Source organism: Zootoca vivipara, chromosome 13 (genome assembly GCF_963506605.1).
Source record: "Zootoca vivipara chromosome 13, rZooViv1.1, whole genome shotgun sequence".
Lineage (NCBI taxonomy): Eukaryota > Metazoa > Chordata > Lepidosauria > Squamata > Lacertidae > Zootoca > Zootoca vivipara.
The window spans coordinates 21,329,581-21,353,082 of NC_083288.1; the positions used below are offsets into that span (position 1 = coordinate 21,329,581).

Here is a 23,502-nt window from a genome sequence, read left to right on the forward strand (position 1 = left end):
TAGACCAGCCCCTAATCCTGGCCCAGACAGGATGTCCTGTACCCAAGAATCTGGCAGGCTAAAATTCTGGACCAAGGAAAGCTGGATTCTGAAGCCTTAAATAAAAGTTCACGAAACAGAATATCTGCATTCCATTTGCACAGTTCGTCATCAATTTATTCTGCTTCTACTTGTCAGGGTAGGCAGAGGAACCCAGGAAGTTGTATGATACAGAGTCAGACCAGCAGACTATGTAAACTCAGTACTATTTACCCGGACTGGTCATGGCTTTCCAGGGTTCAAGAGCGGTTACTTTTCCAAGACAGAAAGAGCTGTACTGGTCGCTGAACAACAACACCCCATTCATATGTATATGTACAGTATATCTATCTATGTACTAAGTTCTCTAAGCTTTCTTCATATTCTTTCTATGATCTAGAAACACAGGATCTATAGGAGGAGGAGGAGGAGGAGGAGGAGGAGGAGGAGGAGGAGGAGGAGGAGGAGGAGGAGGAGGAGGAGGAGGAGAAGAAGAAGAAGAAGAAGAAGAAGAAGAAGAAGAAGAAGAAGAAGAAGAAGAAGAAGAAGAAGAAGAAGAAGAAGAAGCCAACCTTCTCAGAATGCTATATTTTGCAGTCAGTATCCTGCACAATGTGAAGGAAGAAACCACACAGACCTGTCTATGCTCAGTTTCTCTTCATGTGTTATGCACACACAAAATGCACTTGGTGCTATATACAAAAGATATGCAAGAAATGTGCTTGTACTACACACAGGTACACATGCCAAGGGAGTCTTGGATTGGCCAGAACTATCTGCACACATACACAGCCCAAATATGCATTGGCTGCTGCATACCGTATGAAGTTCTATAACGGTTGGGGTAGCTGCCGAGAATTCCCCTTCCGCATGCCATTGTAGATTCGGTGCACAGATGGCAAAGCCCAAAGGTCGGGTTTGAAGATCAGGCCAGGCCAGAGGAGACCGCCTGGAAGCACGCAACGGCATCTGCCTCTTTTCGTGAACCAGCTCAGAAGCTTAAAACTTTCCTACACGGAGGACTGCTATTCTGCTCTGCTTCGTCCTGTCGCTTTTTCTGATAGCAAATTCCTCTCTCCTCCCCGCCCCCCAAATGCCAGCCGACTGCAAGGGATCCATAATGGGACCACTGATAAACAATAGGAAGGTTATCAAGGCATTTGGGGGAACCACAAGCGTAGCCCAAAGAAAAAATGCCCCCGAGAAGGCTACACAACAAAGAGTCTAATGAGGACTGGGAATACTCTGTGTAACGAAGAAGAGCCATGGAATGATAAATGGAAATGGACAGACAGAACATTGAAAAGGGAAAGGAAAGAGGGAAACTGGCCTGCTTGAGTCTATTACAGCTTAGCATGCTGGAGCAGAGGAGGGCAGGGCGGGCGGGCTGGCTGGCTGGCAGGCACCCAGGACAGGAGACACAAGCTTTTGTTGCAGATCCCACTCGTAGCCACTAAGTGGGAAGACATTCAAGAGGATTTCATGTTAAAATCATAAATGCTCCATTTTCCCTATGTGGCCATGATCAACGAGGTGAACACAATGCGTGTAGGGGAAAGAACGCTGCACTTAAAAATTAAAAAAAAAAATCCAGCACAGTACTATAGAAGGTTGTCTCTTAAACATGGGACAGAACCACTAAAGCAAACACTTTTTCACCCTTCAAAAAGTGCCAGATGAACTCAAGGCATATGACACCAATCCTGGTCCGACTGCACTGGCTACCAATTAGTCTCCGGGCCCAATTCAAAGTGCTGGTTTTGACCTATAAACCCTTAAATGGCTCAGGACCGCAGTACCTCAAGACCCGGCTCTTTTCACGCGAACCTACTCGGCTATGAGTGATTGCTGAAAAAGACGAAGAAGACCCAGACCCTGAGACCATCTTCTGAGGCCCTTCTTCGTGTGCCTCCTCCTTGAGAGGTCCGGAGGGTGGCAACACGAGAACGGGGCCTTCTCTGCAGTGGCTCCCCGTCTGCGGAATGCTCTCCTCGGGGAAGTTTGCCTGGCGCCTTCATTACATACACCTTTAGGCACCAGGCAAAAACGTTCCTTTTTAACCAGGCCATCCTATGCCCTTTTAAAATGTTGGATTTTTTTGGGGGGGGGTATTGGGTTGTGGTTGTTGTTATTTTGATTATGTATTTTGAGGTTTTCTATTCTGATTTTATTTTGTGACCTACAGACATAGGGCGGTATATAAATTCAAATAATAATAATAATAATCAGAGACAATATGAAAATGTTCCAGAGACCCCCACCGGTCGCCTCAGACCACAGCTGGGGCAGGCAATGAATGTTTAAGAATTCGTTCAAATATAAGACAGAAAAAATGAAAATGTGGAAAGTTTAGGGAGGAGTTATGCCTCCAGTCTGGAATGGCAGCCCTCTGACTGCTCATGCATGGAGGGCCTACCATTGAGCCCTCTGCACATGTGCAAAGGCATTCTCATCTATTACTTTACATGTTTCACAGACCCAGCACTGAAAAGATAATCCAGAGGATTGTCTTGCGCAGATCCCATTCATTTCAATGGGGGGGCTGCATTGGAGAAATTCCCAGCAGATTGTGCCCCGTCAGATCACCGCTTAAGAGCAACAGAGTAGGAAACATAATTTAGCACCACTATTTAGTAAATACTACAACCTTTTATTTATTTGTTGAATTTGCATCCTGCCTTCCCACCCAGGGAAGGATATAACTAAGGTCACCTCTTGAGATTGGAGCACAGGCATTAAACCCTGGCAAGGGACCACGGTGCGGGTGAAAGGGATCGCAGAAGTCTGATGTTTAGGGAGCTGGGTGGCGGGGAATGGGAGAAAACAGAGATGAAGGATTCCGAGACAAAAACACTCAGTCCTCGAGCACACCAGCTCAGTCCTCCCACCTTTTCTGTTACAAGGCAATATTACCAACGCTCAACAATACATATGATTAAGGAACAGATGCAAAACCACAGGAAAACAACAGAGGGGCCTGTTTATCGCAGACCCAGCAGGATGGTTGGCTGGGGCTAAGTTCCACCATCCTCAATACGTAGGGACAAGCCGTAGCTACTCACTGTTGAGGCATATGTACTCTGCATGTACTCAGAGGCATTCGTCCCTGTTATTATTGCTTCATAAATCAAATTCCAAAGGGCAAGCCCCAAACCCAGCTTTGCACAATTTGATTAGGCAGAGGTAGAGAATATGCTTAGGGTCGATATTTTTTTTAAAAAAAATGGAAGAACTGAAATAAGTTTCTGGGAGTGGGGTGAATCAGCAGGATAGGGGGAAATGGAAGCAACCAAACAGGAAATTCATCATGCAATTGCATGGATATTTTTATTTGGTACCGCCCGCCCCCTGAAGTCCAATGGGACTGGAATAGTGCTACAAATCTCTGGGACAAAGAGAACAGCAAGCAATTAGATGAGAAGGGAGCAAGCCTAGGGTAAGGGAATCAGAATATAGTTTATGGGACACAGCGGGATAGTAACCAGCATACAGCATGGGTGGGGGGAGTCACAGGGAATGCAATTCCACTTGAATGGTGGGGGAGGAGGAAGAAAAAACATACCCAGGGACGGAAAGCAGGGGCAGGTGAATGGAGGAGGCCCTGATCCAAGGCGGTATGCACAGTTGAGCAGCGAAGGAACAAATGGCCAACAAATACAATGTGAACTTGGGAGCCTAATTCCTAATTCTTGGTAGGAGATTAGGGCAGCCAGAGGGGGGCAAAGAGGCCAGAATGTAGTTAGGTTGTGGTGGAGCACAGATCCCAAGGAGCAGGGGTGGAAGGTAAGGAAGCCAGAGAGAGAGTCAGGAAAAAGGACTGTAGCTCAATGGCAGAGGATCTGCCTTGCATGCAGAAGGTCCCAGGTTCAATCCTGCCAGTCCGTGTAGACAATACTGTACTGACTTAGTGTATAAGGCAGCTGCCTATTAAAACAGTAAGTAAGGGAGCAGGTGCAGTTTATCAGGGGGACACTAAGCAACTGGAACAGGGCTTGGCCAGGTGGGGTAAACCCAGAGTGGGGACAATGTGGAATTGGGCCGGGGGGAACAGCATGCAACCCTCCCCTGAGTCCCTTCCAACTTGCAATTCTATGATTCCCGGTGGAAAATGGGGACTAAGGGAGAGCAGCACCTGGCCTACAGTTAGACGAGGGGAAGGGTGGGCTTGATGGGGGGATAGAAGAATGCTAAGTTAAGGGGACAGCAGGCACTTGGGAACGACGGGGTGGTTGGTCAGCAGCAGATCTGAGGAATAGCTAGAGTGGGGGGAGCAGAGCTGCAAGGGGTCAGCATGCAAGAGAAGCAGATAGAGAGGTGGGGGGAGATCAAAAGGGGCAGATCTAGGGCACAGAGTGCTGGGGGCTCGCCATACAGTTAGATGCGGGGGGGGGGGGAAGCACCGCAAAAATAACTGGGATGGAGCGAGCCTGGCTCCAGGAAGGCGATCTTGTCTGCTTAGGAAGGAAGCTCTTCCGCCGGCCAGGCGCTGGGCCGAGGCCCCGGAGCCCCCAGCTGAGCGGGCTGTCCTGCGATGCCCCCACCCCAGAGTGGGGGGGTGTGAGACACCTTCTCCCCTCTCTCCCGGGAACAGCCTCGTCATCATCCTCTTCCCCCAGGAGGACGCAGCGGTGGGAGCGCGTTCCTGGGGAGGCACCCACCACCTGGCTGCCCCCACGGATGCTCTCCCCTCCGCCCCTTATGCAACCACCTCCCTCCGCCCTCCCCCCTCTTCCTTCCTCCACTCGACTATCCCCCCCCCCGGTTATTCTTGCAGGGAGGTGGCGAGGTTAAGGGTGTGGGGAAGGTTGGACTTACATCACCTCCCCGCTTGGTGGGGAAGGATCCTCCATTCTCAGCAGCTGTAGAAGTGGGTGCTTGCTGTGGGGAGGGGGGAGGCTCTCTTCAGGGGCTTCCTCCCCCCTCTTTGGTGGCTCTCTCTCCCCTCCTCGAGATCCAGCCGATCTCTCCCTCTCCCTCTCTTTCTCTCCCCCTCCCCCAGGGCTCACGCCACGAAGTGTGCCATCATCATCAGGCTGGCAGAACCGCCACGCGTCCCACGTGGTGGCTTCACCTTCTGTGGCCTAAGGATGCTCCGCCACACCTCCCCGTTGCCCAAAGAAAACGGCGATCACATTTCTGGAAGAGGAGGAAATGTTTTGAAATCTCATTCCTGGCTGGCCTGGTCTGGTATAGCCTCTTGCCTCGCACTCACTTCCCTTGGTTTTGCAGCTCCTGCTTCCTGCTCCCGAGAACACACACACACACACCCCAGAAGCAGGAAACAGTCACAGTGCAAAAGAGGTACCCTTTTTTTAATTTAAAGAGAACCTGCAATAACAATCTCCTCCTCCGCCTTCTCTCCCATCCTCCGAATCGAACTGATCACACAGCACAAACGAAACAAACAAAGCCAAGTTTATGCAGGGGGCAGGGTTCGTTTTTTCCTATGGTGACCATTTAATTTCTTTTTCAAACCAGTGGTTACTTTTTGCAATGAGAGGCGAGGAAGGCTCAGCCTTGGCGGGAGGACCTTGCTGGGCTTTGTTCCATCTCACTCTTTAACCCCCCCCCCCAAAAAGCCCAGCCCTTTCCCAGTATCCCCAACTCTAGATGCTGGGGCGGAAAACAAAGGTGAAGCAGGGGATTCACTTCCAATTCATCAGTTGCAGAGGTAAAAGCATCATTCGAAGTCACATTTGAAAAACAATGTTTGAAGGTGTCAATTTTCTTTAAGGAAGAATGTCCCAATGCCAAAAAGCCAATTAAAATCCTCAAAAAATTGCCTCATTTTGGATGCATGAACAATTTACATTTGTCTTCAGTTCCCATTACAATTTTAAACCACACACACACAGTGTCCAATAAAAATCGTACTGAAGGCAGAGAAAATATTAATGGATGCTGTTAAAATATTATGGTCTATTATCAGATATGGTTCAGGGGTGAGGATCATCACTTTAAAGTTCCATGACATAATATTATTACCGTAGGCATGTCGTATCCATTTCAGAGGTGGAAGGTTATTTTGGAAGCAATAGATATACTTCACATTGAAATCTGAAAGAAGACTTTCACAAAATCATCTGTATGCGGCATTGGATGCCACAAAGATTAAACAGAATTTCTAAAGTATGTGAGTAATTTATTGTAAAGCTAGAAGCCTTCATGACATACAACATATAAAATATACATTATGTTCAATGATGATGAATTAACATCAAATGCCTGGAAAGGCGGGGCAGAGAAACAGCATTTGGGTATTTTTATTACCACTAACACCTGCTACATTCCTTGCCCACCAAAACCCTAACTTTAACTGCTAAAACACCGAATCTGTAACATATTGAAATGTGGGAAGCACTGTGTGTTTCAAAATTCATAGTTGGGAGCAAGCCAAATCTTACAAAATAGCGAGAAAGCTTCCAACTTCACTCTCTGTCAGGCTGGATGTTAGACAAAGCAGGTGGCAGGAGGAAGCGGAATAATAATAATAATAATAATAATAATAATAATAATAATAATAAGTGAATGTTGCAGCCATGAGGTCTGCATTTTTTTAGTCATAACTGTCTCAAAAAGGAGATTGCAGGTCAGGTCATTTCTGGGATTCGAGAATAAAAAAAGCAATGGTTGGTCCCCTTGTTTAAATAGGGTTGCCGTATTTCAAGCAGTGAAAATCTGGACAGAAAAGGTGTTGAGCTATTTTTATGGAAAATCGGCAAAAACAACACTGCCGACATGGGGTTGCCATACATCCAGATTTTCCCGAACATTTTGCCAATTTCCGCCTGATACTGTAGTTGGTAGCAGTGCCCACCGGGCACTGCTACCAACAACAGTATTCCGGATATGTCTGGGATATTCGGATGTATGGCAAACCTTGAAAAAGACAAAGCACAGCTGTTACCCAGCCTTGTCTCATGCCTTAAAAGCAGAATATGTAGGTTCCTACTTAGGCAGACAACAGCAATAAAAAGAAGCAACCCATTAGCAAAGTCAGAGGTCAATTTTGCAGGGATCCCTTGGCCCTGCAGATGTTGCTGAACCGAAACTCCCATCAGCCCCAGCCAGCATGGCTAATGGCCCCGGGTGATACAGTAGCAGTTGTAGTTTAGCAACACCTGCAGGGCCTAAGGTGTACCAGGTAAGAAAAAGCCAAATTGAATAGTATTGTTAACTCAGGTGGTCAGGTGGTAGAAAATAACTTCCCTCCGACTGTAGATTCCACTCCAACAACCAACCTAATTTTCGCCCTTTAATGATTCCTCATCCCCCCCACCCCACTTTGTGTAGCATCTAGCCTGATGAAGAGAACTGAAGAACTGAAAAGCTTGCTCCCTATTTTGTGACATTTTGTTTGTTTGTTTTTTGTGAATTGCATTTTATTAATTTTCAAAAGCTTACAAGGACAATTGTGATACCCAGATTCGTTATTTAAATAAAAGTGTCCCCCCCAGCTGCAGAGTTTGGATTTTCCTTATAGGCCACAACATGGAGGTTTTCCTTTTTATGAGAACTTCCAAGTGAGGTCTGGCTCACAGAAGACTCTTTCGAAGATTTTGTTCCTGCTTTCCTCCTGAAATTTGTCACTGTTTGTGCAGGGACATGGAGCTTGCAAAATTCACAGCCTCTCACCTCTGCCCACTCCACTGCAAGCTCATATGCTTACAAGCTTATATTACCATCATAAGGACTAGAATCATAGAGCTGGAAGAGACCACAAGGGCCATCCAGTCCAACCCCCTGCCAAGCAGGAAACACCATCAAAGCATTCCTGACTTATGCCTGTCAAGCCTTTGCTTAAAGACCTCCAAAGAAGGAGACTCCACCACACTCCAAATTCCACTGTCGAACAGCTCTTACTGTCGGGAAGTTCTTCCTAAAGTTTAGGTGGAATCTTCTTTCATGTAGCTTGAATCCATTGCTCCGTGTCCGCTTCTCTGGAGCAGCAGAAAACAACATTTCACCATCCTCTATATGACACCCTTTTATATATTTGAACATGGCTATCATATCATCCCTTAACCTTCTCTTCTCCAGGCTAAACATACCCAGCTCCCTAAGCCGTTCCTCATAAGGCATCGTTTCCAGGCCTTTGACTATTTTGGTTGCCCTCCTCTGGACACGTTCCAGCTTGTCAGTATCCTCCTTGAACTGTGGTACCCAGAACTGGACACAGTACTCCAGGTGAGGTCTGACCAGAGCAGAATACAGTGGTACTATTACTTCCCTTGATCTAGATGCTATACTCCTCTTGATGCAGCCCAGACTAGAAATTGTCTTTAAAAGGGGAGGGGGGCTAATGAGACTGGCAGGGTGCAGAATTTACTTTCTATTTCTGTACTTCTGGGGTGCCCTTAACGATAAGAAAAGAAGGGGAAATTTAATTGAAATTGAAAGAAAAAGGTGGAAAGTTTGAATACCATCCAGGATATAACTCTGGTCAATGTGATCCTAGGTAAAATGCTCATGAAATGGCTCAAGGCCTTTTGGGACATGAAACACATATAATGAATTTTTTTAAAGGCCAGAATCTTTCCTGCTGAGGATATTAGACAGTGAAATTCCAAATAAAGCCTCAACTGTGTTTACGCATGTAACTACAGCGGCAAGGATTCTCTATGCACAGAAATGGAAGGATGACAGAACACCCTCGAAGGCTGGTTGATGAAAATCTTGGAATATGCAGAGATGGCAAAACCAACGGCACTGATTAGAGACACAAATTTAGGATCGTTTAATTTTATAGTCTTATTTAAAATGTTATTTTCCATATGCAAAGACCAAAGCGGGGTTTGAAGTGTAAGAAACTAGCAGAACGTAAATGTAACAGAAAAACAAAGGAACTTTAAAACGCAATTGTATGTAATTTGGGTTATAAACATTGGTGTTGGGTGAGCAGGAAGTCACTCATTTTGTTGAATTGCAACAGAACTGTTGAATAACAAAATGTGACTTTTAATATGGAAAAGGAATAAAATATTTTCTATATATATAGGAATGTTTAGACCCTTGATCTACCTCCCACACTACTGAGAAGGTGGAACGCACACAACTCTTTTGTCATTTTATAACTTGGGCCCAGCGGCAGACATTAAAACTCTTCAATCTTTCATGCATCCAAAATCTCTCAGGGGGTAGGGTGTGTGTGTGTAACCAGTGTCCTTGTCATTTGCTGTCACCTTGAGGTGTCACTCATTTCACATTGGCATCTTGCCAAAACGTTCGAAGTCTGTCACGGTTTCACCCACCTGTGTGCTGTTGAACTTCTGCGCCTCTTAATCAGGTTTATTTTTTCTTCTCCGTATCATTCAGCCCAGCTGCCAAGGTCTTCCCATTGGCAGAAAAATTCCAAGCAACTTCCACGTAGCTAGACTTTTCCTCTGCTGTCGGGGCTATTATGGTTTATTAAATTTCTATCCTGCCCTCCCTTCCCAAAGGAGCCCAGGGTGGCAAACACCAAAACGATGAAGCAATACAATTAGAAATAAAACAAAACATATTTGTAAAAACAACAACAACCCTGCTATCTATTTTAGTTTGTCTCAGGTGCTCTGGTGTTTACTGAATTCAATGGGTAGGAAACCAGATGATTAATAATAGTAGTAGTAATGCCATTTCATAACCTCCAACATTCGTCTGATGAAAATAAAGACGTCCCCTCCTCAACATTTCTCTGATGAAAGTAGGGACGTCCTGAGGAAAAGCAGGATCAAATCGCAAAGTTTATTTGGCAGACATTAAAACTCTCCAATCTTTCATGCATCCAAAATCTCTCAGGGGGTAGGGTGTGTGTGTGTGTGTGTGTGTGTGTGTAACCAGTGTCCATGTCATTTGCCGTCACCTTGAGATGTCACTCATTTCACATTGGCACCTTGCCAAAACGTTCAAGGTCTGTCACGGTTTCACCCACCTGTGGCTTCTGTAAATCTGGGACTATCCCTGGAAAATAGGGACGCTTGGAGGGTCTACCATTTAAATATTTGTCCCTCTGTTTGGCTCCAAATACAAGGAACAATAAACCTAACATGTGTAAGTCCACAAATGAAACTGTTCAAGGCAGCCATAAATGTGTCCCAACATGGCGTTTATGACCAGAGGGAGAGGCTCTTCCCAAAGTACCACTGCTGTGGGCGGCAAGAAAGGTGTGAATATGAGATAAGACACTTTGCTTGGGAATAAGCATCATTGTGTTGCAGAGAAGGGAAATATACTTTCTAAGGAAAATAAATAAAATGAGCATCTGAGTGCATGCCCTGGCCCGGTTTTTGTTGTGTTTTTGTTAGTTATCAAAACTATAAAAAGCATACAAATCAATATTTATAAAATAGGCAAATACCACTACTTAGTTACACAGCCATGATAACTTTTTTCTTTTTTTTTGGTGCAAAGCAAAAACAAATTGGAATGTGGTCATGTGTTGCTGTGGTTCTTTCCTGTGATTCCCCCCACTCTGTCCGGACACATGACTTATCCTGCCCCCTCCTCCCCCCCACCCCCTGGTTCATCCCTGTGACTGCCCCACTCTGTCCCGACCCATGAGCTATCAAGCGTCCTTCTCCCCCCCCCACCCCTCCGGCACATCCCTGTGACTGGCCCCACCCTGTCCTGACTCATGAGCTATCGAGCCCCCACCCCACCCCTGTCTGAGCCCTCTGTTGTATCCGGGAAATGTTGGCCCCTCCCCTCTGTTTTTCCATACCTTGGCCCCACCCTTGGAGAAGGAACTGTCAGTTTCTGGGTTCTATTTCTCAGCATGCACTTTTGTCTGAGCCCTCTGTTGTCCCCGGGGAGTGTTGTCCCCTCCCCCCTGTATCTCCATACATTGGCTACTGCGCACACATCGTGAACATTTCTATATATATAATTTGTTTGAAATAAGAACATGAGAAGCAGAAGTTACTATTGTTTAATTTTATTTTTGGGGTTGTCATTTATTTTGGTGGGTATTGTATGATTTGGGCATTGTTGTGTGTTTTGTGGTTTGGTTATTTGTTTTGGTTATTTGGATTTCCTAATTTTGGAGTAGGTGTTTTGAATGTAGGATGTGGTGTTGGTTTGAGGACTTAAACTGGGGAGAGAAAGTGCATGGTGTTTTTTTTAAAGACGCAGAGGCTGGTAATCAGTCATAGTATAAAGCAGGCATCCCCAAACTGCGGCCCTCCAGATGTTTTGGCCTACAACTCCCATGATCCTTAGCTAACAGGACCAGTGGTCAGGGAAGATGGGAATTGTAGTCCAAAACATCTGGAGGACTGAAGTTTGGGGATGCCTGGTATAAAGCCTAGGTTAAAAGGGGCACGACTGCCCTTACTTAAAATGGCTGCCGTAGCCTCACATGTGACACAACGCCCACTAAATTAAAAAGCAAAATCTCCTCGCCGTGCCCCCAAGTGCATGTTAGGGGAAATTATGAACGACTGCCTAATGCTTCTAGGCATTTATTAATGCAGTTGCCGGGAGAGGCTTTGGGCTTGGGCTTTGGAGGTTGAATGGCCGTTTTGGCAGTCGGCCTACTCAGTTTTCCCTGTCCCAACCCACCCCCACTGCTTTGACTGACTCAGGGTCGTCCCCCCCATGGCTATGTGTTTCCCCCCTCCCTTTGTTGTGCCTCATCCCTGTCCGTCCCCATCCCCCTGTTGTGAAAGGCCCTATTCTGTTTGTTTTTTCCTGCTTGGCAATGCTGCGGCCTATTAAAAAAGCTGGGCCTTGTTGCTGCAAAAGGACTGTTTTCAGTTGGTTGCTGTGGAATTTTATGATGTCATCTGGCAGCACAGCTGCTGGAGTCTTCAGAGCTTCTGGTGGTGATGTCTAATTTGGGCGCCACTTTTTGTGCTTAATCATTATTTTAGGTGTGAAAGGTGTGTGGTTTTTTTGGGGGGGGGGAATTATGCCAAATTCCTCCCTGATGGGCATGGAACGTTGCAGCCAAATTTGTTACATTATGGTTCAGCAGTTATGGAGAAAGGCTGTTTCATCCATGTGCGCAATGCCTACATTTATATATATATAGATATGCCCATGCCAGCCTAGTTGCTAATTCAGGTATTGCCGTCATAGTTAGCCAATCTCTTGGTAGTTATGGAGTGTGTGTGTGTGGCCTGGGACTCTGAGCCTTCAAGCCTAGCCCCAGCCATACCACTGACTGAAAAGGCTATTTATTCAAGCTCTTAACCCAAGGTCTGGCACAGCAGATCACCTGAGATGGTTCATGCGAGCCTGTCAAGCCTTGTGCTATAGAGACTAGCAGAAACAAGAGCAGCAACCAGCCTGAAACGTCCTCATGAAACCCTCAAATCCAGGGATGGGGAAACCTATAGCCCTACCAGATGCTGATGGGCTATGGCTCCTCATCAGCCCCACCCAGCATGGCCAATCGCCAGGGATGATGGGAGTTGTAGTGCAGCAACAGGTAAAGGGCGACAGGCAAACGATTGGAACAAGAGGACAAGCAGAATAGTCCGCAACCCGGAATTCCATACAACTTAGGTTCCTGTCTCTGAAGTGTACCCTCACATCCCACGTTCTATAATGATGCATCGAATATGAGGAGGAGGAGGTGTAAAAGGAGACAGATATTTTAAGGATAGCTAGAGCAGACAACTTTTTGAATTACCAGTTGCAAAAATAGTATACCCAGGATTAAGTTTGGATTTGCAGAATTCAGTTTTCCAGATTGTTAAGCATTTCGTTGCGTTTTGGTAGGGAAAGTCAGGCACCTTGTTGTGACCTCTGCATCTGTTGTATTTTCAAGGAAACTAGCAATTTTAACGCAAACAAGCAGGAGGAGGGAGTGGGGAAATCCCTTTGGCGGCCAGGGTTTTTTTTTTTTTTTTTTTTTTTTTTTTTTGCTGACAAATAGGTCTATAGAAGTGAGAATGGAAAGGAAAAAGAGGTAGGCATTATTTTCAGGATTTCTTTTCTAGGTTTTTCCAATTTGCTGTGGAACACTTTGAAGTACAAATGAGGGCTCTTGATCCTCTCTGATGTTAAAGCTGATGGAAAGGAAGCAAAAAAATAGAAATGAAATGAAACGAACAAAGAAACCACAGAGAGAGAGAGAGAGAGAGAGAGAGAGAGAGAGAGAGAGAGCGCACAATTTTCCAGCCTGCCTGGCTTTGTTGTGCGAGGCTAGACAAGTGACTCAGAAGCGAAAAAACACAACATCTGGAGCTATAAGGAGAGCATCCTAGTTCTCACTGCGGTGGCAAAGCTGTATCTGGGTTGTACTACTTCAGACTGCAAGTACCATAGGAGAATCACATGTTTCAATGTCTCTGCATATAGAAAATGATAAAAAATAGTGTATTAGGGAGACAGCTGCCCTTCTCCCTGACGTGGTAACCTTGTACATCCAATGAATATTTTGCAAGGAGGTACATTCAAGCACGCAAGCCCTACCCTCTGCACTCTGAAGTGGTACAGCTTAGACAAGTTTACTGTTTCAGTGAGAGAGGTGAGCCTTGGCTAATCACAACTACTGGGGTGCCCAAAATAAGGAACTTAGCTCTGCAGGTTTTTTTTTAATAGTAGCAATAATAACAATTTTATTATTTGTACTATTTATTTATACTAGCCACTCTGGGCAGCTCCCAACAGAGGACTAAAAACAGAATACAACTTCAAACATTAAAAACCTCCCTAAACAGAGCTGCCTTCAGGTGTCTTCTAAGTCAGATAGTTGTATCTTTCCTTGACATCTGATGGGAGGGCGTTCCACAGGGCAGGCGCCACTACCGAGAAGGCCCTCTGCCTGGTTCCCTGTAGCTTTGCTTCTCGCAGTGAGGGAACCACCAGAAGGCCCTCAGAGCTGGACCTCAGTGTCCAGGCTGAACAATGGGGGTGGAGATGCTCCTTAGATTTACTGTTGTCCTCCAAGCAGCAGGTGAGAAGCTTAACAGATAAGCTTATGATTTTAGGAATACTGGCTCCCAGGAAAGGGTGGGGGCTAAGGCAGAGAGTGATGGACCAGGCTCAAAAGTAGGGTACAACCGAGTGTGTTGGCACATAGTCTCCCTAAGTGCAAGCCAGAAATCTCACTTCCTCAGCCTAGGTCAGTTGTATTGGAGCAGTTTGTCCTCCAGATGCTGCTGAATTGCAACTCCCATTGGCCATGCTTGCTAGGAGTGATGAGGCTCGCAGTTCAACAACATTAGGAAGTCTTCCCTCTGTGCCTAGAAGAATCCTTCTGGCTTAAAAGGCACTGTATATGTTGGTTTTAATTTAATTTATTAATTATTATTATTATTATTATTATTATTATTTAAATTTGTATACTGCCTCTCACCTGAAATGCTCTGGGTGGTTCAAGGCATATAAATATAAAATGAAAAAACAAAATACATACTAAAAACGAGAACAAAACAAACCAATAAACCCACCTCCCACAAACACATGTAAAAAGACCCAAGGCCTGGTCGAAGAGGAACGTTTTCGCTTGGCGCCTGAAGTTGTATAATGGAAAACGAATAGTCCTAAAAGGCTAAACAGAAAATCCGTTCGGGGTGGGGTGGGTGGGGAAAATGCTTCATGGTTATGTTGCTTTTAATTGATGAGGTGAGGAACTTTGGGAGCCAAAAGGCAGGGCAGAAACATCTTGTAGAAATAAAAAATGCATTTGATGCTCATGGAGCCAGCCTGACAAGGTAAAAATTATTTCCCAGCCTCACGTCAAAATAATCTTGTATTTAAAAATGTTCTCTTCCTCCTCTCATTTTACTATCTTGCTTTCTTCATGTGGTATAGTGGGAAAGACTTTACCTCTTTCCTGACGGAGGGGGGCTTATTTCCATAAAATAAGCAACTATGAAACAGGTAGTTTATTACGGTACCTCTTTCCCTGATGCCCTGGACTTTTTGTTTACAGGGATTATTATTTTTTAATGCAAGCGTTCAAAATGGGTCTCCTCTCCCTCCAGGTTAGATAATGCACAACTCTGGCTACTGTCTCTTTCTGCTGCCTGAGTAGACTAGACCTCAGGAGCTCATAACTGGGTTAAACATAGTGGCCATTTTCAACACCAGCTCTCCACAGACACAATACCGGGTGAATCATATGCTAGTTTAGCCTTGTTTTGTTCTGAATTTGGAAGTCCTAATGCAGCCCTTTCTGAAGGACCCTTGGTTAACAAGCTAGGGAGTCATGGTGGGAACGGTATCGATCCTATTGCCGAACCCCCAACTCCAGCCTCATCTGTCTGCACTATACATTTAATGAAGCAGTTGGCTTCTCCCAAAGCATCCTGGGAACTGCAGTCGGCCAAGGGTGCAAAGAGTTGCTAGGAGACCCCTATTCCTCTCATAGAGCATATTCACATTCAATCCCTCTTCCCAGGGAATGAGAATTGTACCCCTGAGGTAAATAGGAGCCTCCTAACAATTCCCAGAATTCTTAAAACGACAATATCCAGGATTGTAGATCATTCCGCCACTGGTCACTGCTGGGGATCTGTGGGCCTGTCTCCAGGTACTGCGGCCATCTGCAATTGATTCCCTCACAGCAGGCTTGCTGCTGCCAGCCTTCGGGTCCTGCTTGCAGATTTGTTGCGCTGAGTTGGTCTGCCAACAGGCCTGGTGCCTGAAACTATGCTACTGGCCCACCTGGTTCCTTTGCAGTCTACTCTTACTGGCAAGTAAGCCTCCATGGTTTCAGGATCTTTCACAATTCTACCCAAGACTGACCCTGTGACCTTTTGCACGCAGAGCATGTGCTCTAACACCGAACTACAGTCCAGCCAGTCACCCACCACCTTGCCCTATCCTAACGCAATGTCGGAAGGGAAAAATCTTTTGGAGGGGACCGTATAAAATGTCAAAGGAGCATCTCCACCCCCATCGTTCTGCCCTGACAGTGAGGTCCAGCGCTGAGAGCCTTCTGGCGGTTCCCTCACTGCGAGAAGCAAAGCTACAGGGAACCAGGCAGAGGGCCTTCTCGGTAGTGGCACCCGCCCTGTGGAACACCCTCCCATCAAAGGTCAGAGATAAACAACTACCCGACATTTAGAAAATACCTAAAGGCAGCCTTGTTTAGGGAAGTTTTTAATCTGTGATATTTGATGTATTTTAATGTTTGTTGGAAGCTGCCCAGAGTGGCAGGGGAAGCCCAGCCAGATGGGCGGGGTATAAATAATAAATATTATAAATTATCCTATATAATAATGTCCAAGATGTCCCTGCGTCCAAGCTGTCCCGTGTGTCCCTGGGTCACTGCGCATGTGCCCCAGGGATACAGGGATTGGACAGCAGAGACTGCGCGCGCGCGCACTCTCCCCCCACTCTGCCTCCTCCAACCGCCGCTCCCGCCGGACACCGCCTCACTGCAGGGCACGTCAGGAAAGCGAGGGTGGAGGCCGGCGAAGGCCTCCTCACAACCCTCCCTGGCCGTGAGGAGCGGCGGTTGGAGGAGGCGGGGGGGGGGAGAGTGCGCGCGTCCTTCCTGTCGGCGGCTGCGGGAGAGAAACGGAGGAGGAGAAAGCAGCGCTTTCTCCTCCTCCGTTCCTGTCCCCCTGCCGCCGACAGCAAGGACAGGTCCCAGGGTTCGGAGAAGCGCTGCGCAAGCGCTTCTCCGAACCCTGGGATGTCTGCTTCCTGTCGGCGGCTGCGGGAGAGGAACGGAGGAGGAGAAAGCAGCGCTTTCTCCTCCTCCGTTCCTGTCCCCCTGCCGCCGACAGCAAGGACAGGTCCCAGGGTTCGGAGAAGCGCTGCGCAAGCGCTTCTCCGAACCCTGGGATGTCTGCTTCCTGTCGGCGGCTGCGGGAGAGAAACGGAGGAGGAGAAAGCAGCGCTTTCTCCTCCTCCGTTCCTGTCCCCCTGCCGCCGACAGCAAGGACAGGTCCCAGGGTTCGGAGAAGCGCTGCGCAAGCGCTTCTCCGAACCCTGGGATGTCTGCTTCCTGTCGGCGGCTGCGGGAGAGGAACGGAGGAGGAGAAAGCAGCGCTTTCTCCTCCTCCGTTCCTGTCCCCTGCCGCCGACAGCAAGGACAGGTCCCAGGGTTCGGAGAAGCGCTGCGCAAGCGCTTCTCCGAACCCTGGGATGTCTGCTTCCTGTCGGCGGCTGCGGGAGAGAAACGGAGGAGGAGAAAGCAGCGCTTTCTCCTCCTCCGTTCCTGTCCCCCTGCCGCCGACAGCAAGGACAGGTCCCAGGGTTCGGAGAAGCGCTGCGCAAGCGCTTCTCCGAACCCTGGGATGTCTGCTTCCTGTCGGCGGCTGCGGGAGAGGAACGGAGGAGGAGAAAGCAGCGCTTTCTCCTCCTCCGTTCCTGTCCCCCTGCCGCCGACAGCAAGGACAGGTCCCAGGGTTCGGAGAAGCGCTGCGCAAGCGCTTCTCCGAACCCTGGGATGTCTGCTTCCTGTCGGCGGCTGCGGGAGAGGAACGGAGGAGGAGAAAGCAGCGCTTTCTCCTCCTCCGTTCCTGTCCCCCTGCCACCGACAGCAAGGACAGGTCCCAGGGTTCGGAGACGCGCTGCGCAAGCGCTTCTCCGAACCCCAGGATTCTAGCGCCCGTTATTGAACGGGCTGAAAACCACTAGTTATTATTATAAATAGAACAAGCTCAGTGGGTGACCACAGGCCACTTTTCTATAGCTCATAAGATAACCACAGGGTTGCTTCTACTGAAATTAGGTTTGAATGTTGTAGCTGATAACAGGCCCTGGCGCACACTTGGTTACGCAGAGGGAGTGGTGCCAACGGTCCTGGTTTGCAATTGTGGAAGCAGCTCAAATCAAATTCCTAAACCCTAGTATATATATAAGCAACATGAAAGCACCCAAGCATATGCAGAGTGTCTTTCCCTCACTACAGTCGTACCTTGGAAGTCGAACACAATCCACTCCAGAAGTCCGTTCGACTTCAAAAATGTTCGGAAACCAAAGTGTGGCTTCTGATTGGCTGCTGGAAGTTCCCACAGCCAATTGGAAACCTTGCTGGACGTTTGGGTTCCAAAGAACATTTGCAAAACGAAACACTCACTTCTGGGTCTGCGGCGTCTGGGAGGCAAAACGTCCGGGAACCGAGATACAACTGTACTGAGTAACCACACACATACTCCCACCATCTAAACATCAGTGCACACAAGACATTTAGCACGGGCATCTTGTTAGAAACAGGAGCATGGGGTAGCTTTGGTGCAACAAATCAAAGCAGTGCGTGCCCTGCTGTAGAGCACAAATTCATGCTTAGAAACAGACATCCAATATGCTAGAGGCGGAAGGAAGTTCTGCAACAGCCAACTCCATTTAGACAAGGGAAAGAGTTCCAACACTAGGAGCTGTATGAACATTTTTTTTTAACCAATGGCCATTTCATGGCCTTCTGGCCAGTAAAAAAAGTGTTATTGGCAGGAGTGCTTCAGACACTGAGGCATCTCTGTATTTGCCAACTGGTGATACCCTTTCATGTATCTGATGAAGTTGGCTCTTATCTAGGAAAACTTAGGCCAAGAAGAAACTTTTAAATGTGCCGAAAAATTGCTACAACAAACTAAATAACTGTCCCTCTAGAAAATGAGGTGTTAAGAGATTTCTCCAATGCCCTCAGGCTTTCTCAGAATGAACACACATTCATGGAAATATGAAAGTCTGGTGTGATAAGCTTCCTGAATGTGCTTGTTGATCTCTAGGGGATCCTGTGCTACCGCAAAGAACTAAAGCAAAGGGGGCTGCGTTCTGTGAGACTCTGAAGAGTTGCTCAAACTTATTTTCCAATATAATTTGTGCAGGCCCTTCCCACACTAGAGATCCACAGAAATTTGTCAATAATCAGAAAGCACACTTGCAACAAACTTTTTATTGTTATGTAGGAATATCCCTAGACCTTGTCCACAAAAAAGGCTGCAAACCTGCAGCTAAATTCTGCTAAGTGAGCAAGTCCGAAGCACTCATCCCAGGAACACTTGTTATTTTTTTTCATGCTAATTTTAACAAGGAGTTCAACAAGTTTTATTGCTCACCGCTCTGGCAACTAGGACACAAATCCCTGGAATAAAAGAAGAGGCTGGATTTCATTTCCAGCTGCTACACTAAACATGAATGCAGCAGACATACTGTACACAAGGAAGTCTTCTGCAGCCACTCACAAACAAGACTTGCCTTTAAGGCCCTTTAAAAAGTGTGTTATGTGTTGCAAACAACATATGCATGTTATGTCCCAGAAACTTGAGACTGACTTGTACTACCTATGAATCAGACGCAGCCCACAAGCTCACCTCAACCAGAGCACCTGCCAGGCTACAATCCATGGTTGATGGACTGTGTTCACCTTGGAAAGTCATGAGGCAGGAGGGCCTGTTCCAATATGAACCAGAGCCACACACACACTATTTATCCCCTAAAATAGCTGTATCTATAGGAAGCGGTTGCCTCCAGGCTGGCTGTACAGTCAGGAAACAACACTTTGATGAACATGCCAGTTTGTATCGCTGACAGAGTTTCCAGCGTTTCCTCTTCTCTCCACACCCAAAGTCGCACAGTAATTTCTATTTTACTTAAGGCAGAGCTGGTGAGCAGCTGAAATCCGCAGCCTCTCAGATGCATTCCATTAATTATAAGGCACACATAAGCCTCCAAATATTTTATAGTCTCTCCCCCAAAGTGAAGAGGAATCAAAGGGGCATGCATGCTTTAAGTAGCTTGCACAGAATATGTAGAAGAGTGAAGAATGGAAATAGAAACTTAACATATAGGTCTCTAGCATGTATGGGATTCTTCCTCCCCCACCCCCACCCCCGGTCACTAGCCTATGCAAACCTAGCTCAGAAGAAAGGTTTTCTTTAAAACAGTCTGGTTTTAGTTCCAGCCTCTACCATTTTAAACACTGAAGGGCAGGAAGAGAGGAAAAAAAGTAAGACACGTTTTTTTGGTTTCCACTACTAACTCAGTGTACTTTATTTACCTGCAGCCTACAGCTGAACAGCCAACACTGGACAGAGTTCAGTAGCACTGAGGAATGATCAGATCTCCCCTTCACACACCCATCTCCCCAAATTCAGGAATGGCTTTCGTTTCGTGGGAGTCTCTCAAAGAAAAACCCACCCCAAAGGAGAAAAAGGCATTAAGATAAGGTGGGCCCAGGTTTGTCAAAAGCCCATCTTTCAGACTCAGGCTGGAGCTTCCTGCTTAGTCATCACCTGGTTTTTCTTTTTTTGTACACTGGTTCGAGAAGTCAGCAGTGGGGGCTGCAATTCTGAACCTGGCACTGGAAGGCACAAGCGTCAGATACCCTGTACAAGAAACTGGCATGCTTGCTTTCCATTGAGGATGGGCAACTGAAGAGGATCCCAGGAGGAGCCGAAGTGTGGAGCGGAAGAAGGGATGGGAGTGGATGAGGAAGGGCATTTTTTGTTATTAAAAAAAGAAATGCTTCTTGCAAGACATTAGATTTCCTACCTGACAAGGCAAGCTTAAAAAGCACCCATCTTTTAAAAGCCCCTAAGCATCAATAGCTGCATAGTTAGAAGCAGGTGCGTCTTATCCCCCCTTCAACCTTTGTCTAGGAATCCGGAACAGCTATAGAACAGCTGCCTCTCCCCCTTCCTTTAAGAAATTGTTTAAAATGTTATGGAACTATAGAATTTAAACTGGTACACTTAGAACATAGCTGCCCATATCTGAACTGCTCTTTTGTAAAAAAATAATAATGAAGTAACATGGATCTCCTGTTTACTGGAAAGACCAATAGAAAAAAAAGTAGTACTGGGGGAATGTTTGACACCATTTTATTAATCTTTAACTGCAGTGGAAAAATATAACCTTTTACAAGTGCCATCCTGTGTAAGCTCAAGTCAGTATATATATATTTATATAAATTTTTCCTTTTTGAAGTGCAGCAAGACTAATACCATATTCAGAATCAAATAAAGAGAACCAATAGGCCAAGAGGTTTCCAAATCGTACTTTTATCTTTTTGCTTTGTTTGAACATTTGAATTTCATCCTCATTTTTTGCAATCCAAAATATTTCCTGAAGGTTTCTTTTTCTCATTTGGACTTTTGTTTCCTTTTTTTTTTAACTCTTTGGCACAGTTGTGTGTGGTTCGGGCTACTTTGTTCACGCCAAGAGAGGGGCTGTGTCCCTTTGGGTTTTTGTTGCCGCCAATTTTTATTAGCATAGTTGTTTTGTTTTAAAGCCTTGCATCCCATTTGGAGAATTGGATCCTAATCTCTCTACTAATACGTGAGAGTATTTTTTTCCTGGACACCCTCCCCGCCTCCCCCCACCCCGCCCCCTTGGTTTCTACATTCACAGTTGAACAAAATTAAGGAAGGAAAGGCGCTTTTTAATGAAACGAGATCGTGAAAAAGTGTCACGACGGGAGCTTTGAACATCCCACCAGTGTTTCCCTAAAGAAGCCCTATTACGGAGCAACTTCTCTTCCCCCCCTCCCCCCTTAAACTCTTACTCTTCTGCTGCTTCAAGTAGACTGAACTTTGTTAGTTTTATGAAATGCAACTGCTAACCTCTTCAGTATTTCTCTTTTTTTTGGGAAAGATTAACTGCAATGACTTAAAAGTTGAGAATGTAGATATCGCCTCATTCACACACACTCACTCTTGAAAGAAAATCCTTCACCTGTCCCGTTTCTCTCGTGCTCTCTCGTGCACTGACAAGTGGCCAAAAACTCCCCTCCCCTCCCGAAAGGTGAGCTGGGGTTCCCACCGCCTCCTCTTTCCAGCAACGAAAGCCAGACCTTATTATATGAGCACTCGAAATTGACCCTGAAGCTAGCTTTCCTCTCTCTCTTTCTCTCTCTCCAGACTAATTCATCTCCCTCTTCACTGGCGACAAGACACAGAAGTTAGTCCTTTGTCTATTGTCAGAAGAGACCGCATTGAAGTATGGAAACCTATCATTTTCCACTTCCTGGAGGCAAGCGATGACAAGGTTTCGTTGCTACACAAGTCAGTGATTAGCTCCATTAACAGCGCTGCTGCCGTTTGCCGTGGCTGGATTTTCACCGTGGTGTGTTTTAAGCCTCTCACTCACTCATCCTCTCATTCCCAAACACTCAGCATCCGTGCACACTCCTCACTTCCGGGTTGGGTTTGTTTTCTCAATAGATTGGAGATATCCAGTGGGGGTCTCAGGTGTCATCCCAATGGTAACAGATCTGTAAGAGAAGGGATATTGTCAGCGGGGAAAGGCCACACACACACAAACACAAAAGTATGCAAGCCTGGTGGCAACTGATGAACCCCCTAACAGTGATTTTCAAGACCCTTTTGTCCACAAGGAAACCTATCTGCTTTGAATTCTAGAATGTTTTGTAAGCTTCGCACTCAGCTTATGATGGTCTTCACCACTGCTTCATGTAAACTGGGAGTGGATGGGGAGGGAGTCAGTAGGAGAATCCTTTGGGAAGAAGGGCAGGGCATAAATTTAATAAAAAATTAAGTAGTGGAAGAAAAGCTGTCTTTCAACTTTCCAGTTTCATTGATCGTCTCATTGAGGAACCCCTGATAGGTTACTAATGACTTCTAGGGTTTTCAAAAGACAGTTTGAAAGCTCCCGAGTTCACACATATCGAGGTTTAAACTAAGGAAGTGCAGCATATGACATGCTGCACTATACCACACAACTTCCACTTCCACTAAGCTATACAACCTACAGCACTGCATGTCCAGGACCAAGAGACTCCATAAAAAGGTAAAGGTAAAGGACCCCCGACAGTTAAGTCCAGTCGAGAACGACTCCAGGGATCCGGCGTTTGTCTGCAGACAGCTTTTCCGGGTCATGTGGCCAGCATGACTAAGCCGCTTCTGGTGAAACCAGAGCAGCACATAGAAACAGCGTTTACCTTCCTGCCGGAGTGGTACCTATTCAACTACTTGCACTTTTGACGTGCTTTCAAACTGCTAGGTTGGCAGGAGCTGGGACCAAACAACAGGAGCTCACCCCGTCACAGGGATTCGAACCGCTGACCTTCGGATCAGCAAGCCCTAAGCTCAGTGGGTTTTAGACCACAGTGCCACCCGTGTCCCATCTGAATGACTAAAGTTTGATTATTTTCCACAATTCATTCTGATGGGCTTCCAGGATGACAGAATTTTTCAGCAAGTGGTGAAAAAACACCGGATGAAAGAAACTGATCTCTACTGAAGGCTTAAAATCCTGATGCCAACATTATTCCCCCACATCTCTAACAAAAACTATGTAGGTGAAGCGGCTTTGAGGAACAGAAATAGCTTCTTTACCAAGCTTGATTCTTCAGCTTTCTCAGCTCTTTAGTGGCCCAGGTAGCAAGCGTTTTTGTTTTGTTCGTCTTTGATCTCCTTCCTTCAGTTAGCAGTTCGTGTATCATGGGCCTAGCTTCTACCAACTTGAGGACATCTTTCCCAAATGCTGTGCACAAATCCCTATGGGAAACAAATAAGGGTACAAACAGAAATCTCTTTATTAATGTGTAAGCTGAATGAGGCTTCTCCTACCCTTTATCTCAAGTTAGCTGCCATTTTTGAGTTTATAACTTTCTGTTCCACAGAGAAAAGCGGG

The 23,502-nt window shown here is 46.3% G+C and overlaps 2 protein-coding genes across 2 annotated transcripts in view; both read right to left on the reverse strand.

Annotated features, from left to right (window-relative positions):
* TBKBP1 (TBK1 binding protein 1) overlaps positions 1–5,280 on the reverse strand; it is a 61,997-nt gene extending 56,717 nt beyond the window's left edge. Inside the window, exon 1 of the mRNA XM_035136308.2 lies at positions 4,834–5,280. The gene's annotated coding sequence lies outside the window, so the exon portion shown is untranslated. The remainder of the gene's footprint in view (positions 1–4,833) is intronic.
* A 15,433-nt stretch (positions 5,281–20,713) lies between these two features.
* Positions 20,714–23,502, reverse strand: part of KPNB1 (karyopherin subunit beta 1) — a 34,076-nt gene continuing 31,287 nt past the window's right edge. Inside the window, exons 21-22 of the mRNA XM_035134979.2 lie at positions 23,205–23,366; positions 20,714–22,120 (exon numbers count right to left, since the gene is read on the reverse strand). Of these exons, the coding sequence (XP_034990870.1) occupies position 22,120; positions 23,205–23,366 (163 nt within the window). The 3' untranslated portion in view covers positions 20,714–22,119. The remainder of the gene's footprint in view (positions 22,121–23,204; positions 23,367–23,502) is intronic.